Genomic DNA, 19113 nt, shown 5'->3' on the forward strand with positions numbered 1-19113 from the left:
GTCTGCTTCAACTGAAATGACAGCAACACTGTCATATTGCTCAGAATTAAACATATTCATAACAACAGAGAGATAATTTCCTGCTGGAATTTTAGTTGTCATCTTGACGTCTAATTTAACCAAAGCTAAGAGCAAGGGAGTAGTCTGCCTAGAACCTTCATTCTCAGGACCAGGCCTCTCAAGGTTCCATTTATGGACTATATCTAATTCTTCAGATATTGGACTAGGCACCAAGGATAGTTCAATGGACTTTGCTTCCTCTATCAATCCATTGAATAATTCCTCATTAACAAGTTGACAGCTGAACAATCTGTCAATAGGCACATCTTGCTTTATCCGCTTTTCTTCTGGTCTATTGACAATTGTAACCTAATTCATTTCAACAAATTTCTTTCCCAATGGAGCCCAAATAACCTCTCTGGTAGCTGCCATTCCTTCTTTGTCATCCTGGATTGTCTACTCCAATTCAAGTCTTTCCTTAGCTACAGTAGAAGAATTCCAAGCAGACAAATTGCCTTCCGAAACTTTTCTTTTTAAGGACTCAGAATGTTCCTTGGAAAAACATTCAGCTGGATTACTAACCTGGAACTTCTATGAAAACAGAATCAGTAAGTCATCCAGCTTGTGTTTGAGGTCAACGAGTTGATTCCGTCCTTCCTGGATTTTTTTTCTTGTCGCAATGCATTCTTCCGTGATTGCTTTTCTTGTTGTGGTGCATTCTGCTTGATAGCAACTCATCTCCACTTGGAGTTGTCCGAAACCGATTACCAGATTGTTCGTCCTAGTTTTTGTCACATGCTAAGGGTAGCCTAGTAATTTTGGTTTTTATTTTTTGTTAGGACTATTTGTCTTGTAGCTAGAGGCAGTTAGGATTTGGAGTATACTACACATGGGCATGGGCATGGCTGGGAGGCTGAGAGGCTATATATTAAGCCTCAGCTATAGGATGGATCATTGAGTAATGAATTGATATTATGGTTTCTCTCTCTGTGTTATCTTCTCTCTCTATCTCTCGAACCTCCCTTATCTTCTTGTTGTTTCTCTTCCTTCCATCTGATATATCCTTCTAAATTCTTCTATTAATTTTCCCAAATTCCCTTTCACACTATAGCTCAACCCTAGGGGTGTGATAGTTTCCAATCGTTTCATCCAATTTTCTTCTTCCATAACCAGTGCTTGCCTCATTTGTGCACCTTATGCCATCTCCAATGTTGCCACAACATTCCACTGACCATTGTGAAGAGCGCCTAAAGGTTGCCTGCAAACCACAGAAATTCGTTGGGATCTGTTTTGCAACTCACCTCAAATCCTTCCTCGTCCAACCCAATCGCGATCGCCAAAAACCCATTGCACAATCGTGATCACTTCAGAACTCCCCTACCAGTCAAAATCGCCTCCAAATCAAAGCGGTAACCACATCAGCGCATCGGTTGGAGGTTTCACCGTTTTGGACCAGAATTGCCTCCTGATTAAAGTGGCAACCACAACAGCGCACAGGTCGGAGGTTTCACCTTTTGGGTCGGAATTGCCTTTTGATACCAGTCGGAATCACCTTCCACTTTGATACCGTTTGTCACACCCTTAGGGTTGAGCTAGGGTATGAAAGGGAATTAGGAAGATTAAGAGAAGAATTTGGGGGGAGAGATCATATGGGAGGGAGAGAAATAGCAAGAAAAGGCAGAATATTCGAGAGAAGGGAGAGGAGATAAGGGAGAGAAGAAAAGAGAGAGAGAGAGAGAGAGAGAGAGAATATCAATTCCTTACTCCACCTACCCCTTCCTACAACTGTGGCTAAATATATAGCCTCACAGCCACACCATGCACCCATGTGCAGTACACCCCAGATTCGAACTGCCTCTAGTTACAGGACAAATAGCCCTAACAGAAAATAAAAACCAAAATTAAAATAGCTACCCTTAGCATGTGACACCAGAATTCTAGCTTTTCTACATTTGTTTGTCCTATTTGCAAATAGATCATATAAAACCAAACATAACATGGAATTAAATAAAAATTGAAAGAATAGGAAAGTATACGAAAGACTTATGGATATACAGCTTGTAATATAAGAAGTCATATCAAATATATAATAAAATCTCCAGCAGACTGAAGACTGAAGCTAGGGCAAAAACTATGAACAAATTTGTAACTTTAAAAGATACAAGAAATAGTCAAAGATATAACTTGAGTTGAAATTAGTTGCTCAAAGAAAGGAAGTAATGGACAGTGAAAAGATGCCATAAAGAAAATTTTCTTGGTTCAGACAGGTGATCTTTGAAAATTTTAAGACATCATGCTGACGCTGAAGACTTAATTAAGACACATAATTCCTACTATGTAAAGCCAAACTACTCAGAAAAAAAATATTAGGTTGGACATCACTTGCTACCTTTTCTATAAGCTGCGGATTTAAGGCATTTTCTGCAACCCACAAAATACGGGATAGAATATTTTCAGATCTCAATGCTTCAGCCCATGTGACACATTCACTACCTTGAAGACCTAAAGTTAATACCCTGCATAAACTAACAGTAAGAACAGATCACTGGGAAAAAGTAATGATCAGAGTCAGAGATTTGTATTATACTACTTATGATCACGCATCATATAAGTGAGCAGTAGAGACCCAATCATAAATTCGCAATATATTAGAGTAAAGAAGGTAAATAAAACAAGACACAACCATGAAGACTTCAAAAGTGGTATAATAATAAACAAAAATAGGTGATATACATTATTCCTACTCCACATTTACAATATAACATGCATTTTGTTCTGTGTATTCCAAGTTATTATAGCCCATGGAAAGTATGCTCTAAATACCATAGAGAAAACATTAAGAAATTGGAAAATGCAGAATAAACCATTCGATAAACTACCACAGAGAGAAATCCAGACAAGAAAATTATGATGCCAGCAACCATGAAAACCATAACCAAGAAGGAGAAGAATGATAAACACAGATCACAGCTTGGCACCACACAAATCAGAAAGGTCAAAGTCAACTACAAAATCCAATCCAAAAAAAGTCAACTACAAAATAATAATTCATCTAGACCTGTAAATGCGAAGGTCATGAAAACAAGTTTGTCACTATATTTACCGGAAAGCTTCACAGAGGCAAGGAGTGTCATCTAGAAACAACTGATCAACAATTACTTCAATCAATCCACCTGTAGCAGGTATCTGTCTGCAAGATGCTTCATGGCACACCAGGTTTCCAAGTATTCCAAGGATAATTTCCTGAAAAAGAAACAACTGGAAGTCTTAAAACAGCCACTTCAGCACACAGTTCTTTCAGTAGAATCCTACGAATCAAAATTTTCAGGTAATACAACAAAAGAAGACTGATTAGAACTCAGCAAGAGCACAAAAATGTAGTTTACCATGATGCGAACAGATGGAGGAACCATCAGGTTTGCCAAAAGCACTTCAAGAACAAGGTTTTGCACCTGGGCAGAAATGGAAACTCGAGCTCAATTGAGATACCAATGTAGAAATTCAAGCTGTGAGGTGATGGTAGATATGAAACTTTGCATCCCAAAAAACACACAAAAGTTGGGCTTTACCATTAGTTGTATAACATTATTCATTTTTGGACCCATGAATAAAATAATTTTATCAAATTAACACATCAGGTTTAAGATCAAAAGAAGTAGGGGAGATAGTGTAATGTCAAAACTACAGAAGTCACTGGCATCAGAACATCACCAGCAAACAGTCTTCCTTGTAGCAATTATAATGTCCAGGCTAACTGAGCCCAAAACTAACAACTGGTCCTTGCCTATTGCATGGTTCTTTGAATATGATGCCTTACAGAAATCATTTCCATAGACAAGTCCTGTTGAAGTTAGATTCCATGAATATTCATCACAACAAAATGATCGGATACTGGGAAACTCTTGGCAGTTAGTTCATATGCATTGATGCACAAATAAGATTAAAATAAAATTGAAGCAACATCAAGCAGATGCAGCTTAAGACATTTTACCATGAATTCAGCATGTGTTTTATTAGCTGCAAGGTCCCACAAAATGCATCCGTACTCTTCCCAAACATCTTCTCCCATTAATGCACTCATTTTCTTATCTGATTCATAGTCCCCTCCATCATGACCGGTAAGTTCAACAGTATCCATCGCCTCAATTCCATTGTCATGGTTGTCCATAACTCCATTCTGAGACAACAGGACTGCACTGTGTTCCCTTCCATCAGATTTTGATCCTTCAGTAGATGCATCGCAAGCATCAACCTCAGAGGATTTATTACCAGTCTTACCATCTACTGGTACAAGTTTTCGTATTAAGGATATAATATAACTGGGATCAACTGTTGTCGAAATATCAAAAAGCTGCACAATATAAAAAAACAAACTCTTTGTAAATAACCTGAATGAATATTCACATCGCAGAAGATAAAGAAGCTGTAAAAGAAAAGCTACAGACAGGCAACGCATTGGTACAACCTATGTGCTTATCACACATATGTTTGTGTTCTTTCATCAATATGGTATGATTTTCATCATCCAAGTTTAAGGAGTAAGAAGAAAAAGAATGCAAAATCAAGCTAGCACTCTGTAGTCCCTGGTGGGGACACTGGAAATCAGTCAAATAGGTCACGCATGTGGCTGACACATCAATCAGACAAGAACGCTTCGAAGATAATCGTGATTCTAGTACTAGATGAAAACCCATTTGTTAATGTACATAACAGAAGTCTACGACTCAGGGCATAACCTTGAATATAGAAATTACTTCCAGGAAGCCTCATCGTCAAAAGCCTCGTCTATAAGGGAAAATTAAAGTAGTAATACACTCCAAGGATTGAGAAAACAGTAACCCTAGTCCTGAGAAATCCTGAATTCACTACTTCACGCTGTATGTTCCAACTCAAGTTGGAACTTGCAGTTACCTCGTCAGAAGGGGCGGGAGGGTGATGTGCTGCTTCGTGGTTTCTCTCATGTTCTTCTCGTTCTTGTCCTCCTCCTTCCTCAACGGCTGATTCTGAAGGTATTGACATAAGCAGTGATTAATTGACGCAAGTGGCTCGAGGCAATGGTTAAACTGAGATGGCTTCCAACTTCCAATTTCCCGCTATTTTCCCAATTGCTGTTTGGAAAGTGAGAATACAGAAAGAAAATAGGCGGTGCCCTAACCCGTAAAATTTTCTGAATTTTCTCGCCACCCCAAAGAAGAAAATCGATTGGATTCCTGGAGATTTTAACCCTTCTTTTGTTAATTAATTTTCTTTTACCCTTTTCTAAGAATAAAAGATTAAATCAATTCAACCATTTTGTTGATTTTACACGGCAAACTATTGACATTTTAATCTTGAACAATATTATGGTTATTACTAATCTTATTACGAGAATTAATTTATAAAAATAATTTATTATTTTTAAGCCACTTAACTCCTTTAAATTTAGAAAAGGAAATAATTACATCTCTCTAGTATTTGTGCTGCACAATACTTTATATTGGAAACACTGAAGCCAGAGAGATTATAATACTGAAAATTTAGTGTAACCGACAATAACTGCAAATGGGAATAAATTTCTTATATTTGGCATCATAGAAATTTAATGTATAATACAGTAAACCCACTTCTTACTGAAGAAAAGGTCCCAAAGACACGAATACAACAGCCCCAACAAGCTTCATATTGGCTAAAATTGTGTCATTTAAAGTCTCAACAATTCAAATAAACACGGAGAGCTGTGGACTAGTCCCTGAAAACAGTTATTCCGGGTTTCAGTCAGTCGCCCTAAAACCAAGCAACAAGCGGCCGATATATCTTCACCATGCACATTGTGCAGAACCTCAGAAATCAACTCAACTAGCAACTACAGCTGGTAGCAGTCCATTGTACCGGAGAAACGCATTTGGCGATGGGTTGCGTCCTCGGAATTCAACAAAGACCTGACAATAAGTCAACTTCAGAAATGGAGGCCCCGAAAAGATATGCGGGTAAGCTGTGAGTGAGTAAATGATAAGATTGAGAAGTCAGAGGGGACAAGTTAGGATCGGTTCGGTTCAAAAGCTTGCCAGTGGTACTACCATGGCACAGAGCGAGACATCAACTAGTGACCGATGAGTGGGAAGTGTTACCATCCCTCAAAGGGGCACTTCAAATGCTTGAATTTGACTCACAAGGAGACAAAACTTGAGCCACAATAAGTTCCAGAGGTTTTTGTTAAAAATGTTAAAAGTTCCTTTTGCATCACCTCCAAGGGTGCCTTTCCACCTCCGATAGCAAGTACAGTCTCCCGAAACTTCTGGCCCAATTCTTTCACAGCCTGTTGCAAGATAAGACCTGGTTGAGAAGAATTAATGAAATGATATTCTCCCCTCACAGGGACATAGCAAACTATAAGGCAATTATGCATGCACCACCAGTTAGGAAAATAGAAAAGGAAGAGCAACGAAAATGGAAGGTATGGCTCCGTGAAGAGAAAATGTATTGGATAAGGACGAGCTCACACATATACAAGTAACCGGGAATTATCATGGAATATATCAGATGCTCAACGTTGTGACTTAAGGATGCAAGACAAACGTGACGATGGACTCAACAATTGCTTCATAAAATAAGCCTAAAAGCAGAAACCATTGTACCTCGGGTGTTTACATGGAGGACAGAATTTTCAAAGCTGCAACGAAGGAAGTTACATGAAAATAAGAAAACTCAACACAGTAAAGAACTTCTTTGACCAGAAATGCACACCATTCCATCATACAACATCAAAAGAAAATGCAGACCACCTTTCTGCGGCAAACAAGTGCATCAACAGCATGTAAAACTAATTTACCAGTTTGGATTTCCACAACTGTAGGGGTGTTCAAATTTGAGTCTGAACTGGGAAACCAGTCCGGTCCTTAGTCCGCCCAAAGGCACCAGCCAGTCTTTAGCCTGGTCTGGTCCAAAGACCATCCAAGACCAAAAATTGGCTGGACCAGTTGGATGTTATTAAGTTAAATGTTATATTTTGAAAATGTTGAAAAAAAGTTGAATGCAATATTTTGTTATTATTTTGTTGTTTGAAGTTTGATATTAAATCAAATGTTGCATTTGGTGATTTTTAATTTGTTTTATGAAGTTAGATGTTAATTAACTTAATTTAGAATGCTGCATTATGTTGATTGTTGAATGTTGATTCTTATTTAGATGTTGTTTTTAAAGAAAATTTTTGTTTGGATGATATATATAAACAAAAAAGGAAATACCTTAGCAGTCCAGGATTCCTAAGAATCCCAGTCCCGGTCCCATTTGGACCGCATGAACAGCCTTCCACCATAGGTGGGCGAAAGCACCTATAAAACATTTAGCTAAAAAGGGAGCAAGAGCAAAATACTACCACAAGTAGCAAATACCTTTGAAATCCTAAAGTAATAATCTATCAGAAATGAAAAGGTACTGTATTTTTTTCATAATACATTTAGCTTCCATCATCATAGAAGCTCATCATAAGGCTTCCAGTTCATTAAATGAATTACAGATGCAATTTATAGAAAAAAAACCTGACACGAGATACAGGCATAAGGTGAAATAAAAAGGTTAGTCAAAAATGTTTAGAGCATACAAGAATGGTCAACTGAGGATTGAAAGAGTCGTTGCTCAAAACTGTTTCAAAGTATGGTGCATGATTAAAGCTACACGGCTATACCTGGTCATTGTCCAATCCGACCTCCTCAAATGCAGAGAAAGCATCAAAGGATAACACTTCTGCCCACTGAAATATCCACAAAAAGGAAACAAGAAAGAGGCATAGTTATACAGATAAATAAAAGGGAAGGAAGAAGGAAGTCAACACCCAAGCTTATGCTGCATCCTGATAATATAGTCATACTGCACATGCAATCTGCTCCCAGCTCTCTTTCTAGGACACGAATACAATATTTCAAGGTATATATGCTTTTGTACATATATCTAAGACAGGAACAAATTTTCTTTGATTATGGTATTCAAAGCTTCTATTTCCTCCTGAAAATCTCTCCTCATGCAGCTATGCCTCACCACATCTCCTCACATGACAAACACTATCTTTAAGAAAAGGGTCAAGAAAATAGAAGAAATTTAGTTTAGATTTGTACTGAGTACCTAATGTTGCAATTTCTACCCTGAATGTTGTGACCCTAAAATGATTCTATCAGAGGCAATTCAGGGTTGTGAAATAGTTCGGAAAAATATTTCTACTCTCAAACAATAATTCAGGTATTATACCCTAAAATGATTCAAGAACACAAATATACCCATGTGAGTTCAAGGAAAATAGAAAAAAAAAATATAGGAAAAACTAAATCCATGAAAAAGAAACTACATAACGTATTAAAGAGATTAACAAAACCTACTTGGTAACTGTAGTATCCAGCTGCATATTGATCTGACAACAGTAATAATGTAAAAGCTATCAATTGTGTAGGAACAAATACAGAACCCAATAGTAAATTAAACAAGTGAACAAACCTGCAAATATATGGCTAAAGCTACAAAGAAATCTGTCCTGTTGCAGCAGTGGGATTACATGTGTCATTTTACCCACTCTTCCATCAATATCATATATTGATTCTGGCCCACCTGGAATGTACTTTGTGTGGAGCTCCAAATCTACAATTGCATAACGTAACTGCAAGTATATGGAACAGTGATGCATTTATAATCTATTAAAGAATTAATAGTAATCTAAAAATATTTTGTCCACTTTTTCCATCCTCAGATTGTTTGATAAACCAGTGAAAAGCCTCGCATGACATATTTTCCTCATCTCTTCCAAATACAAGTTGCAACAATAGAGGTGGTTACTCTGATATAGTAATCACTTGATTTTACATATTGGAACCTGTATTTGAACTATTGATAAGGATAAGAATTGTTATTTCATGTCAATAAATCACCATATTCCTTGCTGTCCAGTCTACAGAGAGTATGAGATCTAGTTGTGTTTCTCCTCCGAAATAGTAGGGGACAATGACCCGACTGTTGAAGGCAAAGACATTTAGGACTCTCTCAACTGCAAATGAACCGACAGGAATATGAAAATTACAACCACTTGTCTGAACCATTTTGAGCTGAAAACTCCCAACTACAAATGAACCAAGAAGAACCCAAATGCAGCATCAGAATGAGAGCCAGCAACTGGAAATATGATTTTGAGAATATTAAAGCACAATAGTGATAGCAGATTAGAATCATGACCTCCTATGGAAAGATTAAAAGAAGCAGACTAGAAAATTGTCTGGTATTTAAAACAACTCTTTTGGAATACAAAAAAAGACATCCAGTGAGAAGTCAGAGGTAGAACTCCAACCTAAAAAACCAGCTTAACAGGTGGAGGAATTCTCCTCCTTATATATATCCCAAGTCTCCCTTACTGAAGCGATGTGGGATTCTCACACTCCCTCCCACGCCGAAACTTCTCCAGTAACTGATACATACCGAAGTGATTGGGCAGGGTATTGGTCCATGACCACAACCGAGGGTAGTCCCCCAAGCCAAGGGTTGGCTCTAATACCATGTGAGAAGTCAGAGATAGAACTCCAACCTGAAAAGCCAGCTTAACAGGTGAAGGGATCCTCCTCCTTATATATAACCCAAGTCTCCCTTACTGAAGCGATGTGGGATTCTCACACATCCCACTATGTGAGGCTTCCCACTTTGTGAGAGTTGAGAAAGGTCCACTTTTACACGCGACCTTATCCTGCTCTACAAATAAGCAGTTACCACAACTTGAACCCCATGACCTTCATTCCAGGTCGCAAAGGAACAACTTTACTGTTGCTACTAAGGCTCGCTTATTTTTTGGAATATACAAGGAAGATAATTCTAACCTGACGGAGCAAAAGTGAACCAGCACGAAAAGTCCTTGCAGAATGAAGTTTCAAACATATCTCTTCAGGGAGAGTTTCTCCAGTTTCATAGTGTTTGGCAATGCCCATTAAAATATGCCTGCAAATGGAGAATATTTACAACAAAATGGCATGGATAAGCATTTTGTTGACACAGAATAGGTAAGTGGGAGTAGGACCCATACATGAAGGATCTACGCTAACAACTTGCAGTTTTATGATTTGTTACTAAATGAACTTTTTTTAGGGACTTCAAAATTTTGAAAAGAAAGCAATACAAATATGCTAAGGTCAAAATGAATTTCCCCTCAGACAGCAGAGCATATCAACTGGAATTATATGAAAAGTTTGAAAATAATGCAATAATATAGACAATGTGTTTATGAATGCACACAAGGTTTTAGAAAGAATGCCGTGAGATCCAGCAATAAGGCATGGATACTGTACAAAACCATGAGTAAAAGATAGCATATTGTCAATACTGATTCACAATTAAATTGCTTAGGCTATAAATCGAAGGAAGAATATCAGGAGAAAAGTTAGAAAAAAATGGAAAAATCTATATTTATGCTTACATAATGTTACCTCTGATAACACCAATTCTCCATAAACTGAGAAGATAATTCAACAGCATCCCACTCTATCCCCCGATAACCAGAAACAAGACCTTCATCTTGTTTGGTTAGCATGTGCTGAAGTGCATGGCCAAACTCATGGAAAACTGCCTCAACCTGCTTATATAGCCATGAATCAGTATGAAGACTAAAACCCAAATGTACAGTATGGAACCTACATGACTCAGACAAACCACAGAGCTCCCACTGGTCAAACAAAGGAAAACAAAAGATATCTTTTCAGAAATGAAATGGATACTTAACAACTGCTCAAAGGAATAGCTGCCACTCGGAAACAAGTGAGTACAAAGACATACTTCGCGCATGGTCATAAGGCTTGGTTTGCTCCCCACTGGTGGATTTTGATTGCATACAACTTGGGCAATAGGCAACCTGGGAGATGTATCACCCCCTGAAACTGTATGACTACGACCAACAACCACACCTGCCCATGCTCCACCACGTTTTTCTGATGGACGAGAATATGGATCAAAATAGAAGTATGAAATTGGTGCACCAAAGCAATTTTTGACACAGAAGAATCTGACATCTTTATTCCAGATCTGTGTAGCATGAAGCATGTTTTGTTGGCATGATGTGTGTTTACATCTCTCACACAGAAAAAAGAAAGGAAATGAAGAAAGTCAATAGATATTACAGGAGCTAGGCCATCAGCTGGTTCAATGTCAATACTGAAGAGCATCTTTGAGAGGTTGAAAAGACCATCCATGACCCTTGACAATGAGAAGAAAGGACGTAGGTCTTCCTGTAGAAATGAGAAGCAAGAAGAAAAGCATTAAAAATAACCAGATGAATATCAGCATAGATTAGAATAAAGTAAGAAAAAGTAGATGCTAGTGAAGCTGTGACTTCAAAGTTAAAATAAAGGAATACCTACTTGATTATCTCCTCATAAAAAGAAAGTGGAAATTGCACAAAAGTGGTGCAAGAAAATATTTATTATAAAAAGAACAGTAGTTACTGCATGAGAAAAGTTGTCAATATTTTCACAATTGGAAAAAATTAAAGTAACAGTGTTGCAGTTTCTATACCAACTATAGTAATGAGGAAAGGAAGCAGCAAGCAGCCACACTAATTACGTGTAAATGACATTTCTACTTATCCTTCTTGATCACTTTAGGATCCAACCTTGGCATGCATTCAAATCATCACCAGGAAATTAAGTACAGATTCTGGATTTCCTAGATAATAATTTATTCAAGTGGTCACGAATGTGTGTGTCTATAGATTCTTTTCGTTTTCAATTAGCAATAGCTACTAACTTTATTGGGTTTCTGGATATAAACTTATTCAAGTGTGCATGAATATATGCATGTGTCTATACAGTAGTGGAGCCCTAGTGTTGCCAGTGGGGTCAATTAACCCCACTGAAATTTATTTTTCCTTTTAATATATGAATCTAAAATTTAAAATTAATTATAAACTTTATAGTTTGACCACACTAAAAAACCAAAAATTTTAATTGACCCCACTTATTAGAAAATTATGAAAAGAAATTAAGAATTTTTATACTAAAATATAAGTATAATATAAAAAATGTATGCAAAAATATAACCTAACATAAAAAGTATTATACAAAGAAATAATACAACCTTTCAATTACAAAAATTCTCTCTATACATATATAAACATGAGGTGGGACCCTTTTTCTCTTCTCTCCAATTCAAACCCCGTTTCCAAATCCCAACAAATATTTTCTTTCTCCTCACTTCTTCTCCATTGCTTACAATTACACACTTTATTCAATATGTGAACTTTGAACATTTGAGATTTTGAATTTCTTTTTGTTCCATCACCAAATTAAGTTCTTTAAGTTCACCATCATCTCACATTTGAATTAGTTTATTTTTTATTTTTTTCATCATATATCTTTAGTTAAATTTCTTTATTTTTGTTAAATAATGGACAAATTAGTCATAAAAAATAAAGATTAGAGGAACCATCACTTATTCACGACAATGCTCAAGAACCTTTAAAGAAACCTAATGTTGAAGTTGGCTCCATTAAGCCAACATCTTGGCTCTGCCACTCTGTCTATAGATTCCTTTCATGTTCAATGAGCAACAGCTACCAATTGTATTGAGACCAATTACTTGAATAGCCTTGTGCCCCTAAAGAGGAAATGGATGCTAATTCTCAATGTAGCCTTTCCTTGTCTTAGTTTTTCTCATCATTTTCCAATTGTCTAATTGAGTTATTTTTCAGCATTCCTACAGCCATGTCACTGGTAAGTGACAACTAAAATGCAAATTCCAGGAAACAAACAGAAAGTTAAATTCCGGTGTACAAAGCACAGAAAATCACCAGAGGATCTATAAAGAGAAGAGGCATCAATACAGGGATTTACTGCAGCAAAGTAAAGATCAGTAGAAGTAAGAATGTTAATGGAAAGAAAAACCCTTTATGCCACAAGTGCAGCAATCACCCTGCTGGAAACACCATCTATTAGCACAAACTCAATTTTCAGTTCATGGAAATAAAACCAGTATCAGACTGAAGTTTTTTTATAGCCCATTTGTTTCTGGATTTGGAATGGCTGTGTGCATAAACTATCTCATTGGAAACACTATTTGCTGTCACCTTGATTTTTCACTTTTTTAACTCAATGAAAATAGGCCCATTATCTGAATCAGAAGGGAAGGCTAAAGTCTTTTTGCAGTGCATTATGGACTATGAAAGCAAGGTCAATCTCCACACTAAAACTATTCCACTTGACTTCATCAAGTCTCCACAGAACGATGACCTTCTGTTTTACTGCTTTCAGTATCTAAATCAACACCTTCGAAAAGTTACCAATCATCAGAGACTACAGAATACAAAAATACTTAACAAGGCTTATGAGGAATTGGATCTTTTCTATTTACTCAGTGTTCATCAGTTTAATTCAGGTAAAGATAGAAAGACATGGCCAGAAAGTTGAAGTGGAATATCTTTATTTATCCCCTTATTAGTCCAGGTAAATATTCTTACAGCATCTTTAGCTAATAAATGAAACTAGAAACTAAAGCAACCATTCTATCTTTGTTTCTTGGAAGTGTTACTCTCTTATCCAGTATCTTGCAGTAGCCATTGCCTTTGCTGACCTTAAAGACTTTCATGAATGTTAGTTTATCCTCCTTTTTCCATTTACAAATATTTCCATCACTAATGTAGAACATACAATGAAAGAGAGAGTGTACCTCATTTATATTGTATCTCAACTCCCTAAGTCTCTCGCTCCAAAAGTTAATGTCCCAATGGGTTAATTCTTCAGCTTCAATGGCACCTTGACTTTTAGCAAAATCTTTAAGTTCCTGCATGTCTGTGATACTTGAAACAACAGTCAGGAAAAAGCTTACAAAGAGGCTTGTCGTGCTGTATGCATTTTGATTGGACAACAAGAAATACTGCTATTTATCCTTAACTCCTTCAGACCCTCTCCTTCCCAAGTCAAAAGCAAAGAAAGAAGAAAAAAAAAACTGAACACATTTTTCAAATTTCAGAGAAGTGAATAGCTTCTATTTTGACTTTGAACTTCTTTTACTATGTTGAATCAATTTCATTCTTTTCCATGAACAATTCTGTCATTTGGGCACAAACCAAAAGGCATCCACCATTAGTCAATCTGAAAACTTTGTCCAGTATCTTAACTAGTAGTAAAGAGAATGGTGACCAACCCTTGCATAAGAGGCAGAATATTTGTGTGTCGACAATAAAACTGTGCATAAAAATTATTCTTAAAACAAAAAAAATTATCTATGAATAATGCTTAAATTGTTTCCCTTAATGCACTACTACAATGAAACATTCTGATGAAAGTTTGAAGTCTGACTGGTGACTACATGTGATGCCTCCTTAATGTGATATGGGTAGTAACCAAAATTCCAAAGAGCAGATGCTTGGGACTGCATGACAGATACAAATATTCAACATATAAAGAGGACTGATGTAGTGGCAAAAACTAATTACATAGCCAGGTTTAGCACAATAAAAATAATAATTACATAACATAACCAGCATTCTACCTATAACTGCAGCATTCCATGAAGCACTTCGGAGCTTTTCAATAAGCTCTTCAGCTTTCTCCAAGGTAGCCATTTTCATTTCCATGCTTACCTAGGACAGATTATGAGTCACTTACATAAGCTTCTGAAAATCAAAAAAGAGGTGTAGCCAATTATTCTTTTGCATCATACCTCAGCGTAATTTTTATAGCCTAAAATTTTTGCTTTCTCCAGCCTTAGCTCCAAAATTCGCTCAATATTCTGTGTGTTGTTGAGATCCCCATCAGAGGCACGTGTTATGTAAGCACGATACATTTCCTCACGTAAAGATCGATTCCGAGCATGTTGCAGAACAGACCGATAGCTTGGACCATCCAATGTAAGAATCCATGGCCCATCTTCGGCTGTTGCCTTTTCATATCCCTGCCATGATTAATGGTAATTAGTAAAAATTTATAGAGAATTAGGCTGTAATGTGTTTCTGAAAGATGTGAAATTAGATCATGCTTTGCAGTTTTTGTTACTCGTTTTCATGTTTTCCCTTTTTGGTAAGCACTGGACACAAGGAACAGGGCTATGAACATGAATTACCTTGGACACTGCCACTTCTGCAGCCATAGCTAGTGTAGTAGCAGGCAAACCTTCAATCTCTTTCTTATCTCTGATCAACTTCTCATACTTTTTTGTGGCATCCAAAATGTTCTCCTCAAACTTTTGGGATAGCTTTTCCAGCTCCTGCAATAAGCCCACAAAATAAGAAGAAGCACTAGGCCATCAACTTTAGTTGACATATTTTGCTGACAGCCCATAGGTTGGCTCTGATGTCAAACTACCAGAAATTTGAGTTTCAGGATAATTTTTTGAGGAGAAGAGAGAAACTATTTTCATATTTATAATTTTGTGTCATCTACCTATCTGTCTGTCCATCTGTATATTGGCAATTTAGTTTTAAAAGGTGAACAAGCAAGGAGGTTACTCCAAACTCTGCAAATACGAGTACAAAATACATATTGGATGCAAAAACTTCAGTCTTGGTTTTGGCAACCTCTGTGTGTGTGTGTAAGTGACTAAGTGTATGCATGTGCCTGCATGCAATTGATTCTCTTCTTCTATGCTTAAATGGAATTATCATTTTAGTCTCTTCCCCTAATAAAGAAGGAAAATTCACACCCATATATAACATTGAATCATGCTGGTTGGCATGATTCAAAGTACTACGTATATATGTTGGTAATTAATAAAAATTTAAGTCTAATATTTAATATTAAATGACCTTATTAGTGTTTTACATTGTTCTCCTTCAGAATATTTTACTATATGTATTTCTTTGACATGTTGCAGCATATTACAGCTGAGCCATGTATTATCATTAAACAACTCCTTTGCAACAGTTGTACAATGGTTTTGAGCAATTAAGAGGTTGAATTATGCTATGTATTCATTGACCATTAGCTTTGTGAGCTTCAGCGACTTCTCTCCTACACATAGAGGCATACTGGATTCACCACAAAGAAAAAGAAGCTTTGACTATTGGCTTCATGTGTAGTCATCCATTTGCTTCATGTCATATTTTATACATGTTAATATGAGATAAATTAATATAATGGGGATGGTTCTAACAAGTGATGGATACAGTTCAAATTTGTAATTTATATAGTTTATGTAATTTTTTATTGATATTCAGACAATGAAACGGTTATAATGTACATAACACCTTCACAGTGCAAGTGCATGCTTGTGGTGAAACCACAGTTGAGTTTTAGAAGGTAGACAGCTACAGTTACTATTATTTTGTATGAAGTTCCTTTTTGCTTTTGTTTTATCTTATTTGATAAGTTGTACGCAGTTTTGTATATGAAGAGATATATATCTATTAAGTGAGCTTTAGCTCTATAATTTGACATTTCTTGCAAACCATACTTCCATCTAGGTTGAACAGAAGACTCCTGCTTTGATATAGTGTTAAAATAAACACCAACATTTTAAACCGAAGTCAACTGAGGTAAAAACTTGGATCTGATAGGGATGCAGTCACTTTAATATACCAATTATGCTTCTCTTTTCAAACAAGCTCACATATTGTAGGTCAAAATATTACTCCTTGCAATTGACCTTTTGTTTCCAAATGTCATTGCATATCAAGGCAAATATAAGAAACAGTAACAATAACAAAAAGAAAAGGCAAAAAGTACAAGGCGAACTGTTCGAATTGAAAGGAATAAGGTAGTGTTTAACGTGGAAGATATATATCTCATTCCTGACTTTTTAGCTTTATTCTGTAAAGACAGGATCAGATGTTTTGTACCTTACCTGCTGAATTTTGTTAAAACGATCTCTGCTTTCACCTTCAAGAGAAACACCATTAAGAACTGCTTCCTTTATTCGTCCTGCACAAACAGCAATCCCTGTTATGGGAGCAAAAAGTTATCTGTGAAATGGAGCAAGATAGTGATTGTGTCATTGGGAAACTGGTGACTTTAGTGCATTTATTGGCCTTCTTTTACCTTTTGTCCTTATTAATTTCTACCAAAGTGAGATGTGAACAAGCTCCTCTGCCCATCTTGGGCTCCCGAAGTTTGTCTATATGGCAATATATAATACTACGGAGAATTTGCCCTGCAATCTGTAGGGTCTACACCAAGATTGATAACTAACCTGAACCTATCATTCTCACCTATTTATAATAAAAGAGAAACCACTTTAATAAGCGAAATACCACGAATGCACCAAGGAAGCAACTTTTTCAGCATAGACTAGGTTACAATGCTCTGGAGCTAAATATGCATCAATTTATAAAGCTAAGGAAGGGAAGTTAATTTGGCAATTAAAGTTGATGTGGAATTTCTTTGATTAACCAAATTAAACTTAATGTAAAACAAAAAAATTCAATTGATTTGATTTAATTTAAGCCTTGAATTGAAATTAAAGTTCTCATTTCCTTTTCATGCATGCGTTTGTACAAGGCAAGGTCAGTGACTGCATAAAATCAAGCATGACTTGTTCAAAAGAAGAGATTACAACCCCAAAGGGTTAGCCTGGTGATCGATCAGGGCTCAAACTTGTCTGGGTTAAGCTCACACACATATTTTTATGTGTTCATTTGGTAGACATGGTTTGTGGGCCATCTCCAATAAGTTCACTCAGTGGACACCCAAAAGGTAGTAGCTGCAAGTTCTCATCGATAGCAAGAAGAAAAAAGGCAGACTCTGACCTTCCACTACACGTTTACGAGCATCGCTCAAGGTTTCCCAGTCCGAAGATTCCCGTATAGTTTTGAATGCGTTATATATTGGTTTGCTCTGACCCAATCTGAGCTGAAACTCAACCTTCTGTGACTGCAAAACGTGTTACAATCCAAATCAGTTAATACTAACTCACTCAGCTCCCTCCCGAGAATCCTGGATGGTCAGTAAAGGCAGTAAACACCGGAATTTTCCTTTTGTACTAACTAGGAAAAAGACAAAACTCACTGAGCTCCCAATCCAAGTCAAACAAACGAGAAAACCAGCAAAGGCAAGACACCTGAACATCTTCGATGGCAGAGCGGAGTTCAGGCGAGTCCTTGACGGCATTGAGATGGTCCACAATTCCCCAGACAACCGACAATCGGTCTATAATCCTCTCCAAGGGCTCAACCAACTTGGGCCATGAGGTTTCCACTGTAGCCTCCAACTCAACCAAATCACTCTCCTGCAACTCCACCCCACCCATCAAACTCTTATCAGAAATGAAAACCCAAGTGAAAACTTATCAGATACAAGTCGAATTGAGCTTACGAGCTTTTTCAACAACGATCGGATGGCGGGGCCAACATGTTTTGGTTCAACAACATCGTACGGAGGGAATATGAAATCCCGCAGCAAGGGGTTCTCTTCCTCTTCCGACGTCATTTTGCAGGACAATGAGAAAGATGAGCGAAAAGGAAGAAGAAGAAGAAGAGATATATAGGCAATCCATTACCGGGCACAGACAGAGGTACAGGAAGAAGAGAGAATTCGAAAGTGATTTGCTTGACTTTTGAAAAAATCCAATCCAATGAAGACGCAAACGGCCAATGTTGACCAATCAAAAGCTTTTTTACAAGCACTTATCTGGCTATTTTCAGACTTTTTTCTTCTTTTTCATTTTCTTCGGCGAAAGTGTGCCAGTTAAAAGTGGGCACTGATAACCACCATGAAATTACAGAGTTTGTAACTTTGGGTGCATGGGTGAAATCTCTCACCACCTTTAAGCGTTCTACACATTGTTCCACGTAGGAGAGATTAATTATGATATATAATAATGTATTAAATAGGAGATATAATATATGATGCTCATAAAAAGTCATTCTCACAAGAGGGTGAAACTCTCAAACTATAACTGTCATGACTCAAATCTGTATTATTGAATATAATCTGCTACCTGATAACCAATCGTTCAACATTTGTGAAGGCTTACATAATTTGTAATTTTGTATTGGAACGAAATTGAGGTTTTTTTTTTTTTTTTCAAACAAATTCTTACCAACATATATTATATTAAAATGGGTTTGGATTTTTTTTTTCTCAAACTCTTAAACTTCTTTCATTATTATACATAAACTTCTTTCATTATTATACATAATCTTGCTTAAGATTACGCTTATAAGACAAACTTTCTAATAAAAAATAACTT

At 36.7% G+C, this 19113-nt stretch overlaps 2 protein-coding genes across 15 annotated transcripts in view; both read right to left on the bottom strand.

Annotated features, from left to right (window-relative positions):
* Positions 1-5197, bottom strand: part of LOC127811213 (uncharacterized) — a 31894-nt gene extending 26697 nt beyond the window's left edge. For 2 of the 3 annotated variants that reach the window (XM_052350935.1, XM_052350928.1), the window contains exons 1-5: positions 4912-5197; positions 3992-4351; positions 3387-3452; positions 3104-3243; positions 2390-2516 (exon numbers count right to left, since the gene is read on the bottom strand). In XM_052350935.1, coding sequence (XP_052206895.1) covers positions 2390-2516; positions 3104-3243; positions 3387-3452; positions 3992-4351; positions 4912-5019 — 801 coding nt within the window. In that variant the 5' untranslated portion in view covers positions 5020-5197. The remainder of the gene's footprint in view (positions 1-2389; positions 2517-3103; positions 3244-3386; positions 3453-3991; positions 4352-4911) is intronic. The other variant, XM_052350923.1, reaches the window with a different exon arrangement.
* A 345-nt stretch (positions 5198-5542) lies between these two features.
* LOC127792079 (organellar oligopeptidase A, chloroplastic/mitochondrial-like) lies at positions 5543-18499 on the bottom strand. Of its 12 annotated transcripts, XR_008021071.1 has the most exons (18): positions 18237-18499; positions 17983-18150; positions 17672-17795; positions 16771-16847; positions 15052-15195; positions 14653-14883; positions 14482-14572; positions 13657-13778; positions 11115-11222; positions 10774-11019; positions 10428-10573; positions 9825-9942; positions 8464-8623; positions 8349-8380; positions 7664-7729; positions 6615-6649; positions 6224-6295; positions 5843-5918 (listed from the first exon to the last, which is right to left on the bottom strand). XR_008021071.1 is itself a non-coding variant. In XM_052322416.1 (17 exons), exons 1-17 carry the CDS (start codon positions 18348-18350, stop codon positions 5832-5834), a joined length of 2106 nt encoding a protein of 701 aa, XP_052178376.1. In that variant the 5' UTR covers positions 18351-18497; the 3' UTR covers positions 5543-5831. The 12 variants fall into 12 exon arrangements, 4 of the variants coding, with proteins under 4 accessions (XP_052178376.1, XP_052178400.1, XP_052178419.1 ...); XM_052322416.1 differs by lacking the exon at positions 6615-6649 and having other exon boundaries at positions 5543-5918; positions 18237-18497; XM_052322440.1 differs by lacking the exon at positions 6615-6649 and having other exon boundaries at positions 5543-5918; positions 17931-18150; positions 18237-18401.
* Between the last annotated feature and the right edge of the window lie 614 nt (positions 18500-19113).

The sequence above is a fragment of the Diospyros lotus genome, chromosome 1 (genome assembly GCF_014633365.1).
Source record: "Diospyros lotus cultivar Yz01 chromosome 1, ASM1463336v1, whole genome shotgun sequence".
In the NCBI taxonomy this organism is placed as follows: domain Eukaryota; kingdom Viridiplantae; phylum Streptophyta; class Magnoliopsida; order Ericales; family Ebenaceae; genus Diospyros; species Diospyros lotus.